The 24,358-nt window shown below is 36.0% G+C and overlaps 2 protein-coding genes across 7 annotated transcripts in view; one reads left to right on the forward strand and one right to left on the reverse strand.

Moving 5' to 3' along the window:
* Nucleotides 1-18,163, reverse strand: part of LOC136036572 (zinc finger protein 557-like) — a 46,530-nt gene extending 28,367 nt beyond the window's left edge. The window contains exons 1-3 of the mRNA XM_065718873.1: nt 17,984-18,163; nt 6,658-6,984; nt 800-943 (exon numbers count right to left, since the gene is read on the reverse strand). Of these exons, the coding sequence (XP_065574945.1) occupies nt 800-943; nt 6,658-6,984; nt 17,984-18,088 (576 nt within the window). The 5' untranslated portion in view covers nt 18,089-18,163. The remainder of the gene's footprint in view (nt 1-799; nt 944-6,657; nt 6,985-17,983) is intronic.
* Nucleotides 18,164-18,233: 70 nt separating this feature from the next.
* Nucleotides 18,234-24,358, forward strand: part of LOC136036352 (ras-related protein Rab-33B-like) — a 29,082-nt gene continuing 22,957 nt past the window's right edge. The window contains exon 1 of one of the 6 annotated variants that reach the window (XM_065718511.1): nt 18,234-18,368. In XM_065718511.1, coding sequence (XP_065574583.1) covers nt 18,356-18,368 — 13 coding nt within the window. In that variant the 5' untranslated portion in view covers nt 18,234-18,355. Of the gene's footprint in view, nt 18,517-24,358 lie in introns of all 6 variants that reach the window. The other 5 variants (XM_065718516.1, XM_065718515.1, XM_065718512.1 and 2 more) reach the window with 5 other exon arrangements.

Consider the following 24,358-nt stretch of genomic DNA (forward strand, 5'->3'; position numbering starts at 1 on the left):
AGAGAGAGAGAGAGAGAGAGAGAGAGAGAGAGAGAGAGAGAGAGAGATCGGTATATTTAAAAACTATCGTAGCATAGCTAAATTCAGTTTTTTTTTCACAAAAATCATACATTTAAACAAAAATCACACACTACGACTCAGCATTAAAAATTGATGTGAAGAAAGGCACAAATGAGTTGGCGTAACGATTAGTTCGTACTTTAGGGGGTACAAGTTTATTTTGTAACCGATTTCGGCAATTGGGAGGGGCTGGTTCGGGTAGTATTGGTCGGTGGCTCTTATTGGCTAGGACGGATTTTCCAAATTGCTGAATAAGGTGTTCGAGCCGGACTTTAAATCTTGACAGAACGTTCAAATAGGCTAAGGATCACAGCTCATTTTAAACCAAAAGTATTTAAAATTGCCGAAATGAAAGAGAAAATACAAAGAGGGCCCCAGAGGAAAGGCGCCCCAATCCCTTTTACTGCTTTCTTGTTAAATCCTTTAATTCTACAAGCAATTAATAAACATACAGTAGGATCCCTGCAACAAGTTCTTACTTAAAGCGTTTGGGAAGTGACAAAAGTGGATTTTCCATCAAAACCGGCACAAAGTGAATTAGTGTGAAATAGTTCACAAAAGAAGCAAAAATATGACACCACATGATCCCTCAGAATCATTTCTACTGTACTTTGGGCATACTTACCATAGAAGATAATGCTTTTAAGCACTGAAGAAATGATTTATCCTTATTCACTTGTCCCTTCATTTTACTAAACTAAAAACGCCACAGAGAAACCCAATTGTATAAAGCACTTTAAAACTTGGCCACCAAGCCAGTGTTCTCTGACACGTTTTTCACCAAATCCCGGATTTGATTGAAGGCAGGATGTTCTTTATCTCCAATTAATTTGAAAAGAATTGATTCACTGGTTGAAATGATGCAACCCTGCTGTTTCAGCCTCTGAAATTAGGAAAAATAAAAATTAGCAGTTATCTTTTGACTATATCGACATTACAATATTAGTATATATGAACAGTAGTGAAAAGTCCTATACACTCCATTAAAGATGTTTGACACACATGCATCTAGACCTCTCTTAATGACTCTACCTTCGCACACGGCGCGACGACAAATGTCTAGCGCAATACGATGGGCTTATGGGAAATTCTTGCTGTGACGCAAAGATATTTTCCTTTTCTAAGCGCTTTAATCTGTATCATTTCTAAAGAAACTTTTCGCTACTGTTCATATGTACTTATTCTGTGATCGACATACTCAATCCACTATACATAATCAGCAGTGGCGTAACACTTATTAGCCGCTAGCTAGTCTAAAACTCTGATATGATGTTTATATGAGAACGAGGAACTCCCCAGAAAGCAGAGACAATTACAGTTCCTTAAGCTCCTGTTCCAAGTTCCCAATTTTCTGTTTCTTCGGTTACAATCAGATCAGTCAGCTGGTTTTCATATACTTACAAGAGAGCATACACTTTTTTGCCACAAGACAAACAAATATAGTAACATTGCATAACATTGCATGCAGTCAGTAGGTTTCGTTCAAAGGTAATGAATTTTATGCATAGTCTGGCGAGCATGTTCTGCTTTGTCTCGCATCTTGGCGATCGAGCTGGAAATCTCATGAGTTTCCTCTAGTGGAATATGGAACTTATAATTTTAGGATAAGTGTAAAACCGCTTTTCTCAGGCCTAATAAAACAACATATTCTCTGTTGTTGTCTTATTAGAAAACATCTGTCATTTATGGTTGTTGTCTGACTTGCTATTTTACTAGTATGATACTTGTGATCACAAAAAGAAACATAAATTAATCCAAATATCCAGCCTTTTGAAAATTTACACCATCTTATGCGAATCCTTCTCCATGCCTTTTCCATTCTATGGTCAAAAATGAAAAACTTAAGAGAAAACCCTCTACTTTTAGGGGAGTGTTTACCTACAGAAACTTCAAAGTTCCACTAAATATCAATTTCTTCCATCTTTGACAGTTTTCTTTTTTGTATGCTGAAATGGTTTTTGTTTTTGACACTGGTTTCAAGTATGTACATTTTATTAAGTTAAGGTTTACCACTCCAAATTAATTTTCAAAATTAAAAGTTTCAAGGAATCATTTATTTTTTTGTATGAATTATTTAAAATTGGTAACTCTTAAAACATCCTTTCTAAGGAAATTTTTTATTTTTTAAGTCAATCCTAGAAAAGATGACTGCTACGTATTGAATTTAAACTTCGCTTGTTTCTTTTTTTTATTAGGGGCCTAAAGATATATGAACAACCATGGTCAGAAATTTTACCAGATAGCTTTTTGGAAGGGAAAAAAGCTTTCTAAGACATACCAACATTGCAAGTAAGAGAACCCATTCAAAATATATAAAAAAAGGAGATTCACCCAATATATACGTCAAAAAGGAAATGTTTTTCCTCTCTCTCGCGACAACAAATTGGGAGGTAAAGAAGAATAAAAAGGTAAAGAATACGGCATTGTACTTTACAGTCCCTACCGGGTGCCTATCTCCGTTTCTTAGCCCTTCAGCCAGGAAGTGCAATGGGGGGGGGGGGGTCAACCACCCTGTGCTTTCACACACCCTTCCTGTTTACCTTCCCCATATTTCTCCAAGTACCCATTTAGAGCTAGGACGATAAATGTGAAAAAAAAGAGAAATCTTAGAATTTCCAAGATATTAGGGTCATTGGCCCGAAGGCTCCGCTTAGCCCCAACGATGAGATGCATGCTTGACTAATGATGGATTTTTGGCTGTTATAGCAATAACTAAAAAAAAATATTTTTCCTTCCTGTAAGATATTGGTTAGAAAATGATTGTTATTATTACAATTCTCCAACTGTTCATTGCGAGTAGGTTTAAAAGATTTTCTAATGGCTTAGTTGTCTGACTAATCTTCATTACCCAAATTCAGTCTGAATTTCCAAGACATCTTCTCAATGTAGATTGAATAGATGCTTAACAAGTTGGGTAGTTTTCCAATGAAATGCGTCTGAATTCGCAATTCAAACCAATCATAATCTCACAAAACAAATATGAGTATATTTTCCAAGTAGCTAAATTTTCCTAGTAGTTAAAAAAGTGATTTAGAATGCCTTTAGACTAAGCGCGCCATACTCATTTATTGTGAAAGGCCATATTAGCAATAAAAGATAAATGTGTTTGTCATGATGGGTCGTATTTCTCATGAAACATCAAGTCGAAGGTGACATTAAGATTAACGTTGTTAAAACGTGTTCGTCCCAAAAGATATATGCAGTCCATACATAATAAACGGTTTTCATAACATTTGAGAGGTCCTCATATTTAAGACATCTCTGGATCAAACAGTTTGTGTGTTAGATTAGGGATTTTCTAAGCCTGCAAGCTCAGCTTGTTTGAGACTGTAAGGGTTCTATGGTAAGTTTTGGAATGAAACATGGTAGTAAATAGAGATACATTTGGTTAATTATTTGTTGCATGGGCAATAGTTTGTCTTGAGAGATACCTCTTACGGCAATGGGTCTTCGACTTGCCTGTTTTTTAACAATTTCATCAGCATGACTGTCACTCATAATACATCAGTTGAAAGGAATGTACTGCAGGTACGTCTTCATACCCTTAGAAGCAAGGGTATTTGTAAGTGATACACAATGGAAAATATGTGTAACTTATATTATATTATATATTATAGGTCTAATCTAGGAGCTCCAAGGTTGTGAAGTCAAGTCTAGAAGCTCAAAGTTTTAAGGGCAGCATTTAATTCCAGGCAAACAACAGTTTCATTCACGTTACTGCAGTATCAATTCACGTTACTGCAGTATCAACAAAAACTACTAGTTTCTAGATCTATTGTTAAAATAAGTTTAGACACCAAATCTCACAACTAATAGTGCTATTTAGAAGTCATTAAATAATTTATTTCTTGTTTGAAAGACTTCATAGGTCACAGTGGTTGGACGAGTGAAAACGGGCAGTAAAGAGAAAAGAAAAGCCAGGAGCTCTCTCCAGAATAATCCTTGTCTACAATCAGCAATAATAAGTCAACAAGCTTCACTGGATATCTATTTTTTGTGGGGGAGCAGAGGCTAACCAGGTAGAAGTTTTCATTCCAAAGTGATTTCTTAACTGCTTCGTAAAAGGTCTATCTTTTCATGATTTGAATAAATAGTAGCAATAAAGGTCTCAATGATCAAGAAACATGACTCAGCGATTGATATCAAACTGGCAAAAACTGATCAAGAAAAATCCAAAATCTTCACTAATATTTCCAACAAAAGTTATTTATAACTGTTTTTTAGTTCATTGGCATTTAATTTTCTAGTTCGAGTGGTTTTAGGTCAACTTTAGATGCTCTGAGTTTGGCCTCCATGTATTCTATCTCTCTTTGAATTACCACTTCAACCAATTTAAATTTAAATTCAAACTGTACTCACTTTCCTTTGAAATTTATGATTAAAAAAAGACATTTTTCATTGAAAGTTCAAATTTACATTTGATGTTTTTCAAGTTGTTTCTTTTTTTTTGTCTGGTCACTGTCACTTGGTTAATTTTACATTTTCTTTTTCTGAAGCTTCTCAGTTTCTTTTCCTTTCCTCTCTCTTTCTCATAAATTTCTCGCCCTTTCCCCAATTTCTGTCGCTTACTTCATTTTTTTTGGGGGGGCGGGGGAGTTTGAGTAATGGGATGGATTGTATCAGCATTTCTGCGTCCTATTGCTTCATAAAGAAGATCAATGATACTTTGAATGCTATAGAACATCTAAATATTAAACAAATAGCAAGGATATGTCATATTTAAAATATGACCCAAAATGAGAAGTAAACGAAAAAATTTAATATATACCCAATATTTTCTGATAACAGTTACAGTTTCTTTACCTAGTATAGAAATCACAAAAAGAACAAATTAAACAGAAAGCCTAGGTTTCTAAAATGAAACAGGAATGCACCCAAAACAACCAAGGACCAACCTTCATTAGAAGAGAATATCAAAGAGTACATGGCAGCAAATTGCAAGTTCAAAACTCTAACAAAACGGAATTTCGATACCAATAGATACATCAAAAGAATCCAATTCTAATGCTGATTTCAATATATAACTTTCGTCTTATCTATCAAAAGTTAAGAGCTTGAGAATATCTGCCTTATTTTCGAAAAAAAGGAAGGAACATCCCCAAGCCAAGTCATAGAATCTTGATGAAAATCACATCATCAGATTCAGCATATCATACAGCACAACTAGCATAGCGTATCATAGGATCATTCGAATGGAAATTAAAAGTTCTAGTGCCCTTATTAAGTAACCAAAAAACTGAAGGACAATTAGGCCCCCCAAAGCTCATTTTTTTCCTAAAGTCACTCGATTAAAATTTTGAAATAGCCATTTTGTTCAGCCTAGTCAAAAAATCTAACAACTATGCCTTTAGGTGTAAAATGACCCCCCACAGCCCTCGGGGGACGGCTGCAAGTTGTAAACTTTACCCATTGTTTAGCCTACATATAGTATTTGTTACTGGGATCTATACAGCCACCTGTTTTAGGGGGGGGGTGTGCATGGGGTTCATTTCCACATGTATTTTGTTTTCTGGGGAAATAATTTCCACAAAGGGGGCATTTCTGAAGTGATCGAGAAACCGATTAAAGATTAAAGTCTTATTCAAATGAAAGAATACTAAGAAAAATTTTTTCAGGGTGAATCATCCACAAGCAATTTTACAGGGATGGGAGATTCTCAGGGATGATGGAACTGTCTGGAGGGAATTTGACGGGGCAGGGAAAACCGAAGAGTTTTCCGTGTAGGGAAGGGGTATATTTCATGCAGGGTGAGCCAGATTTTACCGGAATTATTTCAAAAAGACCAGGAATTATGCCATATATGAAGGACTGCCCCCTCCCCAATACATTACTCTTTACGCTACACTTTGACTGTTTACTAAAATTGAAACACGGTGTCTGTTTAATTAGAATGGAACGCTTTTTTTAAATTGCGAACTGCTTTAGCGTAAAGAGCAAAGTATTGAGGAGGGGGCAACCCTTCATAATCGGAATAAATAAGCCAAAATTAATATGCAAATTTTGTTTTACTTTTTCATGTACAGTGAGCCAAATTTGAACCAGCGTTAGTTGAAAAACGTTCAGATATTAATAAAAAAAAAACAGTCTTTTTTATAGCTGAAAGTAAGGAGCGACATTAAAACTTAAAACGAAAAAAATTATTCCGTATATGAAAGGGGCTGTCATCTCCTCAACGCCCCGCTATTTACGCTAAAGTTTTAATTATTTTAAAAAGTAGAGTTGCAACAAAGAGTCAAACTTTAGCCTAAAGAGCAAGGCGTTGAGGAGGGGACAGTCCCTATCATATACGGAATAATTTCTGTTCGTTTTAAGTTTTAATTCTGCTCCTTACTTTGAGTTAAAAAAAAAAACTTGTTTTTCTATTTAATTACATTAGAAGAGAACCTTCATTTGAAGAGAATGTTATCTCCTCAGTGTGGATGATATACACTGTCAATACCGCACATTTTCGTAAGCAGTTGGAATCAGTAATTATACTAGAATAGACGTTGTAAAGTGGAATCAGAAGTGTATAGAATTTAGACATCATCCAATCATTAATACGTACTGACAAGACATATTTCAAAAGCTACTAAGCCCATATAAAAAGAGGCTTACATCAAATGCAAGAAACCTATCTTCTTGACTCCTTGACCCTGAAGCATCAGCAACAATATGAACACAAAATCCTCTGTTTAGGAGGTCTAATGCAGTTTGCTCCACACAGACATGGGCTTCTATGCCAAATAATACCACAGTGTCATAGCTCTCTTGCTGCAGAGCTTTCAATTTCTCTTCAACAGGGGGTATTACCATGCTAAATTTGGTTTTTGGATAGACACCAAGAGCATGGCTCACATCAATTTCTGAGACAGTGTTGCCTAGGCCTTTAGGGTACTGCTCGGTAACAATTAATGGCACTCTTAAAATTTGTGCGGCAGAAACCTAAAAATAAATAAAAGGCTATTTCAACTGAAAACGTATTATAAAATATACTTTCTTTAAAAGTAATCAGATAAGGGACAAAAAGGTAGAATATGCAAAATAGTATATACCTCATTTTTGAACACTAAAAGTTTAATGGGAGGAGGAGGGGAGGGGGCAAGCATAAAAGATGTCATTTTTGTATTACTGTTTTTCAAATTTTCCCAGGAGTGGGCCATCCTTCATATGTAAGACCCCTTATGCATGTGGTCTAGGCCCTGCAGATTTTTGTGTCTAATAAATTTGGTAAGACTTTTGCATAACCATAAGTTTATTTCCTTGGCCCCTTTTTCTGCCTGTGCTCCCAGAGGCAGCTTAAAATCAAGGAAGAGTCTCCAGTGAATCGGTTTGCAACAACTATCACATACTTGGCCTGGATATATACGTTGAGCCTGCATAGGCTTGTTTATTAGCTGCCCTATAGTATATTGCTGGATCTTGCTTTTTGATGGGAATGTTGACCTATCTGCAACCTAGACTGTTCCCTTAGTGGAACATCTAGTATAACCAAAACATCAAGACTGAGCCTTAGGACAAATCTACAAATGATGATGATAGTTGCACAGCCAGGGATGAATCTAACACTGATCTAAACACTAATCTTGGCTTCTAGAACATATACGGACCCGAAACCATTCATAAATCCTGGGTAAAATGTCTGAAGACAAAGTAATCTTACAATACGTTAGCAAAATACAACAAGTGAGAATTATTGTTTTCTTAAATTATCTTATTAGGCTACTTTTCTTGTGTGTTTGTGCAAAGAGAATAAATAAGGAAGCAACTGCTAAAACATTGGTTTCTTTTTATGTTTATTAAATAAAAATTATGGTAAACCGAAGGATTGAGTATGTCCATAATCCCTGGAAAATTAAGAAAAAGTCGGCAAAAAAAGTACTAACCAACAAAAAGAACATCTTTATTACATAAACTTTCTTTATTGGCAATAATATTAGACAAATTCCTCTGCTGAAAAATTTACATTTCTTAAGAACCTTTCTGTATATTGAATTGAATCACTTGTTTCAAATCATACTTCAATTAAGTAAAAAACGAGTTTTTTTCAACTGAAAGTAAGGAACAACATAGAAACTTAAAACGAACAAAAATTATTTTGAAGTTTTTTTTTTTTTTTATTTGAAGTTTTTTGCGCTTTAAAAAGCTTCTGATCCCAGCTCATCAGCCCTTGTGTTTCACAGGTCGCTATTAAAGGATTAGAACAAAAAGTCAAAGTTTAGTGTAAGGAGCAAGGGGGTGAGAAATAGGCAGCACACCGAATATACAGAATAATGCCTATTCGTTTTGTTTTAATGTTGCTCATTATTTTCAGTAGAAAAAACCTTCTTTTTAATTTCTGAGCGTTTTTCATATAATCCCAGTAAATCCATCTTCCCCTCCATGATAACCCCCCCCCCCCCATAAAAGTTATTTCAAGGAAAGGTCTTCCTGCGTAAAATCCTTCTTCCAGAAACTTGCCCAATGACAATTCAATCCTCACAACTAATTCCTCCCAGAAAATTTCTTACAGACAATTCCATCAGAAAAATGCTCCTTAGCATACTTTCATTTGAAAAAAGGACTTACCCCATAGAATACCCCATAGAATTCCAACTCTGCTAAGAATTTCCCCTTGAGAATTTTCAAATGTAAACTAGAATGACCAAAGAGGAAGCAAGACAAATGAAACAAGTTTTGTATATGGATTCTGGCAAATTCTCCTCATGTAAAATCCCTTCTGGAAAGTAATACTATGTGTAAACAATGGGAAAATGTCATAACTTGCAGCCCTTCCGCTGGCGGTAGTGGGGGTTCATGTTATCCCCAAAGGCACATTTATTGGATCCTTCAACTATGCTCAACAGCATGGCTGTTCCCAAATTTTGGTTGGACAACTATAGAAAAAAGGGTGGGATGGGGACTAGTTACCTTTCAATTTCTTTGGTCACCTAAAAGGGACACTAGAACTTCTAATTTCTGTTCCACTGAGCCCTCTCCCATTTTTATCAGGTCATTGATTTGATATAGTCACTCCAGGGAAGAACTAAAAAAAAACATGCACTTTGGATTTTGTCTGTAAAAAAAAGAAGGAAAGAACAAAACATCATGGCTTACAAACAGCTTGCTATCTTGTCTACAGATGAAAAGAAAAAGCTGTTTTCACAAGCTATTCATGTGGGGTATTCATGCTATTCATGTGGGTTTGAATAATGATATATAGTTAGAGAGGCTCAGATCTGCTCTGTTGACAATTAATTTGTGCCTAATTTTTTCATTCTGCAAGAAAATTTCCGAATTTTCAATTTTCAAAAGGTCTCTCCTTACTAGTGCCACTGCTGCAGTCTTGCTTAAAAGAATAACTAGAAACAAATAGATACCGTACTCAGAAACAAGCTTGGTAACACTGGCTTTTAGTGGCTCTCCAAAAGGAAATATGTTAGCAAAACCAGAACACCATAACATTCCTTATTTTATACTCTTTCCAAATACTATACTTAATTTTCTGACAATACCTCCCCCCTACCCCTGATAGTCTCATATATAGCCATAGAAGATTAGGCTCTACTGTCAGTGCATTTAAGATAAATAGTATTGTATGAGATCTAACAATTAAATTCACTGATTCATTTTATGACAAATGCCACTGAAACACCGAGGGAGTGCCACACTGTCATGAGTCAACACATGTCATGACTGTCACTCTGTTTTGTACAAATGTGTTTTACTATTGTGGTGATGGAAATTGATGTTGGTTTCGATGAGCAATAAAAAACTTCAGCTCATGCTCAACAATGACCCCTGGGTCCTTCTTCTCAGCGACTACCTCAAGCTGGGTGTCTCCTAAATGATATGGACATTTTGGATTGTTACATCCAAGATGTAGGATTTCGCATTTTGAGGTATTGAACTCTGGACAACAATCTAATGACCATTTGGATAGCTCGTTCAAATCTTTTTGCATATTTTGAGCTTGCAATCATATGTATATAGTGTTGAAGGATTCTTCAAGTTGGTTGTACAGTTGTTGACATATATGCTGAAAAATGTTGGACCCAGGATGGTCCCCAGTAGCACTCCACTCTTGACTTATCGCAATTCAAAAGACAGCATCATTGTTGCAGTTGTACATGAACACCCCCTGAGCCCTGCCAGTTAGAAAGGCTTATATCCAATGTACAGTATATTTGTGCACTTCATACGCCTTTAATTTCAAAATTAGTAGCGGGTGTTGAACTTTGTCAAAGGTTTTGGCTTGGTTGAGCAACATAACGTCTGCTGATAGACCAATATTTAAGAGTAGATTCACAAAATCATACAACTTGATTAAGTTAATATCAATTGAACATCCTTTTCAAAAAACATGTTGGCTTTCATAAATATGATATTACATAAGGCTAAACTTATTATATATTATTAGAATAATTCTTGGTTTTATGAAAAATGATGAGACTGGGAAATTTTGAGCATCAGAAGAGATTGATGTACAATAGAGCCAAAGAGGAATGAAGCGGGTTTGCCAGCGCTTCGAAGTGTAAATCTATCAATTTGTCCTTTGCCAAAATTCTTTTAAAGGCAGATGTATTGGCTTTAGAGAAAATTATTTATAGTCTTGGTCTAGCATCCAACCTGTGAGCATCTTGGTTGTTACCTGATGAGCCAAGTTTTTCTTTTGGGCTGTTAACCTCTTAAAAAAAGATGATTAGACAAAAACTTGTTTGTCCTGAATGTAGGCTGAAAGTCTTTTTGAACTCTGTGAAATGCTGAGGGTGTAATTGCTCATTCTATGCAGGAGCAGAAAAGTGTGCCAAATTGATACAGCTAATTGGAGTGAGAACTGGTGTTGTCCTGACTGTTCCTCTAAGAAAATTTCAACCATACAGGTAAAATCTTTAAACTAACCTGTTTTACCTTCACCTCACACTCACTCCAAATTCCAGAGCTAGGATGCTTAATGTTCTAAAGGAACTTAAAGCACTGTCCTCCCCCCCCCCTCTTTCACAGAAGTTGATTCCAGCTTCTTCCTACCTCCAACATGAAGTGATATACCCTCTTGTGAAGTTTCTTGTCAGACTGATGAAGCTGCCGTTTTTACTGTTGACCCATCCTCTAATCTTGACACCACCATTGGAAAATTAAACACTTGCTCATGTGAGGTTACTGTTGAGATGGAACCCTTCTAAAGTTTTGCCAGTGATAATATAATGTCTTCAAATCCCCATGTTAAAGGTTTTGCTTGCCAGATATCTGCTCTACTAATCTTGATATTCTAAAACCAGAGTCTTGTTTATTACATTTGTCACAAAATCCTTTGGCTTAGTATTAGACCTAAAGTACCCCATCCCTATAATATCATTGCAATAGCTGTCTTGAATTACTTGGAAAACCAAAACATTGATACAAAACGCAAATTTCTCAAGCAATTGCAGACCACCACTGATTTTGTTATTTCTAAGTACCCTAACCCTGGAATTTTTGTGGTTGGGGGCACGAATGAACTAAAGATTAATTCAACTTGATCCTCTCTAAAAATTAAGCAAATAGTTACAATACCAGCAACTAAGGGTAGCACCTCTCTAGATGTCATTCTGACTAATCTGAATAATTTTAACATTCCTCCTTCAGCTTTACCACCATTGGGTGGGAGTTATCTTCTTTCTCTCCTCCTGTCCCCCTCTTTTAATTTTAAGCATTCATTCTCAGTAACTTATGGCTCTTACTGCCCCCTTCAAAATCCTGGCCTTCTTTCTTTAGGAATGTGGCTGAGTACTGAGGATTGGTCTGATATTTATAATTTGCATAATCTTGATGAAACAAGAGCTAAGAGCTCATGTGGCCCTTGTGACGAGCTCAAAAAGAGCCAAGAACTCATATGGTATGAGCTCTAGCAACATTCTAAGAATCAATAGATTGCTTTAAAAGGAAAATCAGAGGCTTAATGCCGGTTGGGATTTAAATAAGAGCTTGGAGTCACAAAGTCCTTCTAAATATCAAAATTTATTAAGATTTGATCAACCACTCGTAAGTTAAAAATACCTCAATTTTTCCTCCCCATTCAGCCCCCCAGGTGGTCGAATCAGGGAAAACGACTTTATCAAGTCAATTTGTGCAGCTCCCTGACACGCCTACCAATTTTCATCATCTAGCACGTCCAGAAGCACCAAACTCGCCAAAGCACTGAACCCCACCACCTAACTCCACCAAAGAGAGCGGATCCAGTCTGGTTACATCAATCACGTATCTACGATATTTATAAGCGTTTTCTAAGATTTCCGGTTTCCCCCTCCAACTCCTCTCAATGTCAAAAGATCTGGTCGGGATTTGAAATAAGAGCTCTGAGACCTGAGTTCCTTCTAAATATCAAATATCATTAAGATCCAGTCACCCATTCTTAAGTTAAAAATACCTCATTTTTTTCTGATTTCTTCAATTAACAACCCCCAGCTCCCTCAAAGAGAACAGATTCGTACCAATTATCTCGTATCTATAACTTGTCCTTATTCTTCCCATCAAGTTTCATCCCAATCTCTCCACTCTAAGGGTTTTCCAAGATTTCTGTTTCCCCCCTCCAGCCCTCTAACATAAGATTCTTCTATATATCAAGTTTCATTAAGATCCGATCACTCATTCATAAGATACCTCAATTTTCACATTTTCCAAGAATTTCCGTTTCCCCCTCCAACTCCCTTCAATGTCACCGAATCTTGTCGAGATTTAAAATGAGAGTTCTAAAGCACAATATCTTTCTAAATATCACATTTCATTAGGATCTGATCAAACTTGTAGGTTACAAATACCTCATTTTTCAATTTTTTCTCAATTACTTCCCCCCCCCCCCAACTCCACCAAAGATAGCGGATCCGGTCCGGTAATCTCAGTCACCTATCTTGGACGTGTGCTTATTCTTTCCACCAAGTTTCATCCTGATCTCTCTGCTTTAAGCGTTTTCCAAGCGTTTCCCCCTGATGACACTGGATCTGGTCAGGATTTATAATAAGAGATCTGAGTTTCCAGGTGTTCTAAATAAGAAATTTCATTAAGATACAATCACTTTTTCGTAAGTCAAAAATACCTCGTTATTCTAATTGTTTAGATTTAAGCCTCCCTCCCCCCCAAACTCCTCCAAAGAGAGAAGATCCGTTCCAGTTATGTCAATCCTGTATCTAGGGCTTGTGCTTATTTTTCCCACCAAGTTTCATCCCAATCCCTCCATTCTAAGCATTTCCCAAGATTTTAGGTTCCACCCATCAACTTCCCCTTCACCAGATCAGGTCAGGATCTAAAATAAGAGCACTGAGACACAATTTCCTTCTGAACATCAAATTTCATTAAGATCCAATCACTCCTTTGTAAGTTAAAAATACCTCATTTTTTTCAAAGTTAACCCACCTCCCCCAAAGAGAGCAGATCAATTCTGATTATTTCAGTCATGTTTGTATGACTTACAATTATTTTTACCACAAAGTTTCATCCCGATCCCTTCACTCTAAGTATTTTCCAAAATTTTAGGCCCCCCCCCCAACTCCCCCCAATTTCACCGGATCCAGTCGGGATTTAAAAGAAGAGCTCTGAGACACAATATCCTTCCAAACATAAAATTTCATCAAGATCCCATCACCAGTTTGTAAGTTAAAAATGCTTCATTTTTTCTATTTTTTCCAAATTAACTGGAAAAAATAGAAAAAATGGCACTTGGTTAATACCAAGTGCCATTAAAATCACTACCTTTCACAAAAAGCTAAATAATAAATATCTAATTTCTTTCCCAGAAAAAAAATTTAAGAAATGCTCCAGTGACAACCCATTCATTAATCAACCCATAAAAGTGCTAATTCAACAAAAATTGAATCTTTTCAGAAATGGTTAAATGGATGAAGCTAGTAAATTAAGACAAGCAATTAAAAAGGAAATATGTAAATCTACCCAATCCTACTACAAGAGTAAGGTCAAAGAATTGTTTACCAATAAACCAAAAAATTGGTATTTTGAGGTGAAAAAGTTGTGTGGTAGGAGTCTAGACCAGCTCAATTTCAACCTACCTGAACCCCAAAATTTACAGCTATTATCTTAAGATGTTCCATGCTTCCATTGTTCAAAGCCTTCCTGCATTGTCTCATCAATTACCTACTGATTATCTTCCACCTGCATTCCCCTCCATATCTCTGAGATCAAAAGAAGGATTGGGAAACTACAAAAAACAGTGTCTGCCCTTTAGATATACTGTTTCCTGTTATTAGTGCTTTCAGTGACTTCCTGTCAAAGCCCTTGCCTGTTTTTCTCAATGAGATTACTGAGTCTGTCCAATATCTGCAAATTTGGAAACAGGGTTTCATAACCCCTTGAAAAAGAAAGATGGAAAACCTGGTTTTGAAGGTGTTTGTCCTATTTCACTCACTCCTATGTTCTCTAAACTATATGAAGGATTCCTAGCAGATTAGCCAAAAGAAAAAATCCTATCTCTTACTAAACTGAGACCATTTGGGAACCTCAAATCAACTTCTACTTCCCATTACCTTGTTTTTCTTATCAACTCAATTGGGGAAATTCTCAAAAAAACCTAATTGTAGGCTAAACTTAATTTCCATTGACCTTGAAAAAGCATTTGACCTTGTTAACCACAGTATTTTAGTTGAGAAACTTGTAACTGATTTCACTATTGATTCTTTCCTGGTTAAATTGGTTGCCTCCTTTTTATCAAATAGATTACAAGTAGTCAAATATTAGAACCATTATTCTAGTCCCCTCCTTGTCCACAATGGAGTACACAAAGCTACTCTCCTAGATTCCTTTTTTCTATTATGATTAATATCCTTGCTAAGGAATTTCCATGCAAATGGAAATTTGTGGATGACCTGACAGTTAATAAAACCTGCTACCAAACCTTAGCAAGCAGCCCTATGACTATCCTCAATGATATTGCAGATGATGCTGAGAACTGAGACATGAGAGTATACCTCTCTAGATCATGATAATGCCAATATGTTTCCTTAAAACCTCGCCCCTTTTCCCCAACCCTATCACACCAGATATTTCTGTGTCTTCCTTTAAATTTTCTCTAATTTAAAGTGTGATATCCATGTTAAACACATTCTTCATACATCCATGTCTCCTTAATCTATTGAATAAATTTAATATCCCCCATCCCATTCTTCATGGATCTATACTTTCTTTGTCTGCCCACATCTTGAATATGCTTGTCCAGTTTGGCATCCTGGCATCTCCCACCATGAATCAGAAAAAAAATTGAATTCATTCAAAAAAGAGCACTGAGAATTATTTATAAAGAAGCTAAGGTACCGTATTTGCTCCTTCTAAAAAAGGCTAAGCTGGAAACTCTTGAGCATAGGAGAGGAACATAGTGCCTCTGTTTTGCAAAAAAATGTAATAATAAACCTTGGCATGGAAAACAATTTTACAAAAAGGCACTCCCCACCCAGACACTGCCTGCCACATACTGTTTCTGAACCCATTCCTATCTTGTCCCCCCCCCCATCTGTTGCTTTACCTCCAGGTATGAAAAAACCTTTGTTTTGAAGGAGCAAGGAAAACAGCAAGTTTTCCTCTTTCTTTTTTTTGGTACTGGTGATACATAAGTTTTATGCTTGTTTAAATCTTTTGTTCCCCCTCCTCATTTTTATATGTTCTCTTTTAAACCTTTTTAACATGGATATTATTTCACTCCTTTTTAGTTTTTACCTTTTTAGCTTTCTGACATTTTGCTGCTTAATATTTTTTGACTAATGAATGGTTTTGCCATTCTGATATTGTTGTTTTTGGCATTGTTTTGCCAGTTTTTTAGTTGCTTGTTTGCTTTGTTTTCTTTTTTATGACTCCACAATGCAAATTTGGTCCTTCTGTGCTAGTGATAAGACATTTTTTGAAAAAAATACTTTATTATTATTTATTATCAAAGCAAGAAATTTCTTGTTTTAGCAGGGGTTTTTTTAGTTCTGCATATATCCTAGGGATCTATCTGGAACCATCAGGGGGAGGGGAATAAAATAAGGAATTCAATAGTGCTACTTTTATGAACATGTTCCCTTACAGAGAGCTGCTAAAACACAGGTAATTTTTTTTTTCATAGATTATTGAAACAGCTAAGAAATACACTTAACTTTCATCCTGAACCTAAACATAATATTCATTTCTGTCATAAACTTACTTTACCCTCACCCCTTTTAAAGTTAATTATATATGATTCACAGTATATATTTGACCATTGGGAGGAGGCAGGAATTTCTGTTGTATTGTACTAATAGATGAACAGCTAAAGTTCTATGGCCACTGGCAACAAGCAGTCTCAAAAGCAAATTTAAACCTTTGTCTTCTTAAACAAATTACAAATAGCTGCTTCTGCAAAGTTTTTCTAGGGCTTTAAAAGCCTATATTGGATTTTGGTGCATTTCTCATCTCCCATTTCTATAAGAATGATACTAGTCTAATTGAGGGAGTTCAGAGGCATGCCATAAAGTGCTTAGCTGGCCTACATGATATCCTTTAAAACAAGAGACTAGAGCACCTGCAACTGCCAACACTTGTTTTCAATTGCTGCTGTGGTGACATGATGCCTACAACCTTAATATACAACCAGATAACCCCCTCTTTACTAAACATTCAAGCCAGCAGCATAAAAGAGGCCACTCACATAAGCTGTCAAAATATCTGGTGAACACACAAACATGACAATGTTTTGTTCTCTAAGTATGCTGTCAATGACTGGAATAGTCTTCAAGATGGAATGATGATTGTGCCTACAGCTGCATCCTGTCAGTCTAGACTTGACAAGGCATAGAATCACAAGTCATAAAAATATGAGTAGGACTGTCAATCCTATTCAATTCCCCATTGATGCCAGTCTTATTGCAAGAGTGTCTTGCTGGGAGGCTGATGCTACTTGTCATACCTAACCATCTTGCATACTCTATCTGAAGTTGCTGCTGTATGGTGATGTCAGCTATAGACCACTGAAAAATGGTCATTACAGGCCATTACCTTAAATTGCAGCTTGAAGCAATATAAGGGTTATTCCTTGTAGAAACTCCAGAGTTGATAACACATGACACATAGTTGAATACATACACTTGACTAGTGGTTTGATGTTGCTGATTCCGATTCGAGTGCTTCCCAGTTATAGGGGCCATACCTATCTTGTGCTAACCATTAGCCTACTGAGTGTGCTTAAATTGCATAACTCCAACAGACCTCTCTTATAGTGTGTCACTAGGCCCTAACACAATGACAAAATTTCATCCTCAAAAAGGAGCACAACAGATCCAGCTTGGATTTTAAATTTGCTCCAAAGTACACCTTCAATCTTTTTAGTGTTTGCTGCTAAATAAAATACTGGAAGTTGGCAGTTAATGACCCTGTGCTGAATAAAATGGCATTTCTTTAGACCAAACAAGACAATTAAAAGTATGTTTGAAAAGAATTTACAGTGGAAATTAACATCACATTTGGAATCAGGACAAAATTCTGATTGTACAGGTAAGTTTTTTTTTTTCTTTGCTAACTGAATACCCTGTCAATATAAAGGTTTACCAGGTACACCTAGAGTATTCAGATAGCAGAAAAATAAACTTATCTCTTCAGGTAAATTTGCAATTAAGGACTGTAATTTCCCCCAGAAATGATTATTTGAATTACAGAAGAGGCATACAAAAAAGGTATCAAGAGATCTATTCACTTTAATCCTATTTAAATCATGCTGAAGCTGCAAATTTACTGAGCAGTTACCATTACCACAGTGGGTGTGTCCAAGTCCAAAGCCTAAAATGGAGAGGGGGTCCAACAAATCACAGTACATCTTCTGGGATGACAGATAATTATCTGAATACCATTACCAAGGCTGCTTGGATTCAGAATTTTCTCTATCATTAGCAAATGCAATCTATGGTAATAAGATAGGATGAATGCTAAGTACAGAAGTTGAATGAGATTAGCCTATTTATCAGCATATTCTTACTAGTTTTTTCGCATTTTCAACTAATGCTGGGAAACAGGATATGACAGATTTAAATCTCTCCTGTAGGTCACAGAGCAAAAACACAGTTCTCTTTATTTTTAGCATGAATGTTGCAGTGCTAGTCAAAAGAGAGGAAAATAATTAGTGTTAGCTTCTTTGACTTCTTCAATGAATAAATTGCGTTAAGTCAACGCTTTCTAGAAAATTTACCCTAAGTGCAAACGTGACAGTGCTTCTTACTGTTTTAAAAGATCTTTTATTTAAAAAGCAGGAACGTGATAGTCAAGTCATCAATAGAAGTCTTTCGGCTTTATAGTAGTATCTCTGTTGTTCCTGATTGCTGCTAACCAAACCTAGGCTTCATTTCGGTGGATGTCTTATAGCCGTAATGAAACTTGTCACAATTAAATGAAATTTACTGATAAAAATAATACGATTCTATTCCTTAGGCTGTTTTATGCTCTTTTCTGAACATCATTCTCACTTTTCTGGCAATGCAGCCTCGCTCCTATTGGTCCCAAATATAGATAAAGGTAATTGCCTAGGTAGCCACCTAGAGATAATGAGACATTTAAGCAAACAATTCTTACTTAATAATATACAGAGAAACCATAGTTAACACACTTTGCATTAAGTTTCACTATGCTTTAGGGGTAAAGCATAGAACAGCTGCAAATTAACTATAATTCTTCTGCATATTATGAAGTAAGAATTGTTTTCTTAACATGTTTCCTATTCCTTATTTACAAAGGTTCAAGCTAGTTAAATCCTATTACTTGCCCCTAAACACTAGGGTCTTGTTAATACCATAAAAGATCAGCTTTTTTTGTTTTCTAAGAACATCATTAACATATGGAAAACTATTGCTAACAGAAAATGATGCATATACCCACTCTGCTTTTCCCTCAAATTGACAGCCCATTTGATCTCTTGAACTGGAGTCTATTTTTCTCTGTGGATCTGTCTGGAATACCTCAAAGATCTCCTGAGTACTTAAATATCAATGTTATTAGCTATAGCTTCATTTTTCAGGGGCTGCTTGACTGCCAATCAATCACTTTATTAACAAACAGACACTATCAATAGAAAAAACTATCAACAAACAGACTCTGTCCTTTTCTCCATCTCTTTCATTCTGGGGACACAAAAAAAGTTTATTTGAGGTCTTGCTAATGTTAGTAAATGCTTATTTATTTTTGATCCCAGTACCAAAATCTGCCAAGGGGAAAATTAATGATATATTTCTATTGAATTCTGTTCAAAAGACACTGCTCCACTCACCACTATTTTCAAAACTAAGAACTTCTAGAGGCACTAATTAAGAAAACAACAAAGATAAAAGGCAAAAGAATAAATTTTCATCTACTAAAGCTGATAAGGATGAGCACTCCTATTGCACAGATTTAAAAGGTCTATTCAGCAATTCTTCTATCAAAATTAATTTAAAAAGCCTTTTCCACAAAACAAGTAGTTCAAAGAAAAGTAATAAGCTACATTTAATCAAAAATAAACAGGGACAAAGTTTAACAATTTTCCACTTGTATAACTACCAAAAAGTAACCATCAATATATAAATGAAATAGAACATGAACATAAATTACAATAAATAACCAAGTCAAAATCAAAAGAAGTGGAAGCTAAAATGAGTGGGACTAATGTCCCCCAAGTCTTCTGAAGACCAAAAATAATTTGCACTTTACTGAAAACCATTCTTATTTTGAGCTGAATGCTCCTATTTTGCATAATGTAAAAAATATCATAACTAAGATTATTAAACAAAGCAACAAATGAACATAGACTGACAGTATGCTAGTAGTAGTAGCATGCACATGTTGCTTTTTGACCAGCTGGTCCCCCTCATGATGACCTGGACGTTTAAGCTTGAAATTGTAAGCTGTTCCAAAAATATTGCTGATTTGCCCTTTTGACAATCTATATGCACATAATATATTCTAATTTAGTTCAACTTTCCTCTCTAAATATCCTCAAATTTTCACTTCAATATCCTCAGCCTTGGTAGTATTGCTACAGAAGCAATAGTTGTAGTAGTATTAGTTGTAGTACTAGTGATAGTACCATGCAAATGTAACCTTCTGGTCAATTGATCTTCCCCTTTAAGCATTTGCTGAAAGTTCCAACTTAATGCCCTAATCTATTCCTGAAATATGCACTTTTGTAATATTTGCCCCTTTCTACATAGTGTCAGAAATCTTCTAAAATAACATGGAAGCCAACATCCCATATTCTGCAATAGATTGGACTAGTCACTACCTCAAAGAGCCATGGACAAAATTGAAGAATCACACAAATCTGATGTTCCATTGACCCCTTAGTGGAAAGACAAAAAAAGTACAGTTTGCCTTTCTGTCGATTTGGCTTGGAGATAAAAAGCAAGATATTTTCAGTACCTTTAGAATCACAGCTGAAGAACAGGAAAAAATTGAATCATGCATGGAAAAATTCAGTGAATATTTCCTCTCTCAATGCAATACTATGTTTACAAGGTACCTCTTTCATAGATGAGATCAACAATATACTGAACCAGTTGATCAATACATAACTGATCTGAATCATTTTGCTTGTGAATGTGCATTTTCTGCAAAAGCCATGGGTGAGGAAATTGTAAGAGACAGACTTGTATGTGGTGTCTCTAACTCTGTCAAGCAGTTACTATTTTGCAGACACATAAAGAAACCCAGTTGCAGCTCAGGACAATGTCACAACTCAATACAGTTGGCAGCCAAGCTTATCAAGAAACACATGAAGTATGGAGTGGATTTTGTTAGGAGAGCAAATAAATCAAAACATTCCCCCACCAGTAAGACATTGTTGTTCTGTGGATGAGATTAATCCCCTTCTCACAAATATCCCACAAAGGAAAAAATATGCAGAAACTGTGATAAACCAAACTGCTCTGCAAAGATATGCAAAAGCAGCAAAAAGGTGGTGAACACCATCAATCAGCTAGCATCGACCTTACTGCAACAATGAGCTCTTCATTGACATTGTAAACAGGGACAAGGGTGATGATTGACCAACTGTGAAGTCATAATCAGTGAGCACATCAGTATCACTTTCAAAATTCACACTGGTGCCCAAGAAAATATCATATAAGCCAAAAATGTCACAAGACATAGATGGAATTCACACTCTACACATAAGAAAATGGTAGTCCTTTGCTTTTAGAACGTTTCGTGTTACTGCTGCAGATGTTTTTTACACAAGACTTGGTTCCATTAACATGCTGAATGGGAAATCTTTCTCTTATCCCAAAAAAGCGAAAACCTCCAATCAATGCTCATCTTTCAGGTCCACAACTGTTTTGACCAGTTTATGCAAGCTTTATTAATTACCGTTTATAAAGGAGCTTGAAGAATGTTATGCACCTCCACATCAATCCATACCTCCACAAAATATTACACACCATATCAATTTAGCTATCAACATGGCATTGGATGTGCGGATGGCAGTTGTTGTTAATGCTCTGCTTGATGCTTCTTGCACAGATAGCTCACTTGCCTTGGCAACTCATTATGTTTGTCATGCCTTTCACTCCCTGATCATCCACTCCCTTGTGCTTTTAAGGGATGTTAAAAGAGGAGTCAATCCAGCTATCATTAGATCTCAAGGAGATATGTATGCTAAGCTACCAGTCTGTCTTAACATTTCTATTAAGCAAGATGAAACAGCAAAGCCACTGGATAAAACTATACCAGTTAAGAGAGGACCCAGACAAGGTGTGATTGCCTCACCTTGTTATTTCAATAATTATGTCCTTGAAGCTCAGGACCAGTTTGAGATGTCTTGTGTTCTCTCTAGCCTCAATATCTCCTGAGTCACTTATGCTGATAACATTTTTAACATTAGCCAAACTTTGGACAAAATATCTTAAACTTTCCAAAACTGCAAGCAGAATATTTAAAAACTGGTCTTGAATTCAATGCTGCAAAGTCAGACGTCATGCATTTTAACTGGAAAGGCCCACTTCTTAACAAAATTGTACTTGATTTTTAAAGACCTGCCCATCTGACCAAATCGTTTATCTTGGTATTCCCATTGGAAATACCACTTCTCATACTCGTCATCTCCTTACCAAAGTCATCAAACGCCGCATATCAGCTTCCTATGCTTGGATAGTCTCTCCTAAGCTTCATTTCAATTGTCGTTATCTCGCCATGCTGTACAACACTATTGCTGTCCCCCCACATCTTCTACATTGCACCCTTCTAGAAGATTCTTACAAATGTTAATAAATTGAAAATCCATCCCACTTTTTTAAACTTTGTAAAATACCTATTGAGATATCCAACTTGGACACGCAATTCAAAACTCATCAACAGGCTTCACATAGCAGATACTACTATAGTTGTTGCTAAACTTATGGAGAAAAACAGCCACAAGATTTCGAGAAATGCTTGGAGCCAACTTCTTCAACTATAGTTACCTTGTCATAATTGTATAGTGATATTTTGTTTTTTCTTCTTTTTTTTGTAGTGCTCTGTCATTTTCATTTTGTACCAAGATGGGTTTTCAATAAATAATAATAATAATATCTTAAAGACTTTTCAATATTCTCAAACTAAGGCCCAAAATCAATAAGACGCTACAGAGCCTTACTAGTTTTGGGGAACAGAAGATCCAAACTCTCGGCGGTAGCTGCCTCAGCTGCAAATACACCACCGGATGCACCAAGATACATCCCTTCTTCATAGTGAAAGATGCCCCCATACCAATCCTACGCTTTGAAACAGGCCATAAACTGAAACAAATTAAGCTGATACTGACAGTTGAAAACCAAAAAATCTCAAAACCAACCCCATTCATAGAGTAATTCCAAGACATATTCCAAGGTAACCGACAACTTGAAGGTGAATGTTGTGTCAAATCACACTCAAAGAAGGAGCCGAACCTTAGGTGGTATCAAAGGTTTTTCTGTAATAGTCGATGACATCATTACAAATGTTTTCAGCGCGCTAATCAGAGCACGTTCAAAGGCTGAGAAATACAAGTCGCAAAGATGTCAGTTTGGGTGCGACAGCATAGAATACCTTGGGTACGTAATATTGGAAGGTGGCATCCATCTAGACCAGTGGTTCTCAACCGGGGTCCATATGGACCCTAGGGGTCCATGTAATATTTCCGTGGGTCTACAGGCAAAACACAACAAATTGGGGGTTCGCAATGATATTTTGGGGGTCCATGAAGAAAACCAACTCAGAACGCTCTTTATTTTTAAGAATTGAATTTCTACTGTAATTTACATTATTTTGAAAAATATATATTAATATCTATTTCATTATTTTTTTTATACTTTCTTTTGACTTATATATTCACCCATCAGTCTGTGGCAAGAACAAGCGAAGGTGAAAATCTTTTAACTTTTCTCATGAAGTAGGCGGTGAGCTTTGATTTGAGCACAGTTTGCCCTTCAACTTGATGAATCCACTTTAAGAGATAATGAGGCCATTTTATTAGTATATGTTAGATTTAACAATGAAGGACCCAAAGAGGAAATGCTTTTTGCTAGAAGTCTTACGACAGATACTAAAGGTGAAACAATTTCTGATGAATTTGCTACTTATTTCCAGAAAAAAATATATATTAATAACTATTTCATTATTTTTTTATACTTTCTTTTGACTTATATATTCACCCATCAGTCAGTGGCAAGAACAAGCGAAGGTGAAAATCTTTTGACTTTTCTCATGAAGTAGGCGATGAGCTTTGATGTTTATTTTTAAGCAGATATCTCCCTCCCTATGCGCGGTACCTAACCATAGATCTGCAACGACTTATCTATTTACCCGTCAGTCAGTGCCAAGAGCAAAGATCATAATCTTTCAGCCAATTCAAGCACCACAAAATGAAACGAAACCAATGTGCCTCATATGTATGGATGTACTGTCAAATGATAGCTAAAACCAAGTAAACTAAAATCCATCTAGAAAAGAAGCACATAGGAAAGAAAGATAAACCAGTAGAATACTTTAAAAAACTTTGTGATGATTTCCAAAAAAGAAAAACGGTGTCTCAAGTGTTTGATAACAAAGCGAGTAAGAAGAGTGATGGTTTCCTGGTATCATGAAATAAGCAAAATAATTGCAAAGGCCAGAAAACCAGATAAACTTGGTAAAACAGTAATTCTACCCGCAGTTTCTGCTATAATTTTGTCAGTTGTGAAACAAAATGCAATTGAAATTAATAATTCCATCCCTTTAAGCAACTCTTCTGTGTCATGACGCATTGATGAAATAGCAGAGGATGTAGAAAAAAAATTGATAGTTCATTTGCATCACATCTGGATATAGAAAAAAACTAATCAGCAAGCTCGCTCATTTATTTCTTTTGCCAGGGATGACAAAAGATATCAAATAA

The sequence above is a fragment of the Artemia franciscana genome, chromosome 15, assembly GCF_032884065.1.
Source record: "Artemia franciscana chromosome 15, ASM3288406v1, whole genome shotgun sequence".
Lineage (NCBI taxonomy): Eukaryota > Metazoa > Arthropoda > Branchiopoda > Anostraca > Artemiidae > Artemia > Artemia franciscana.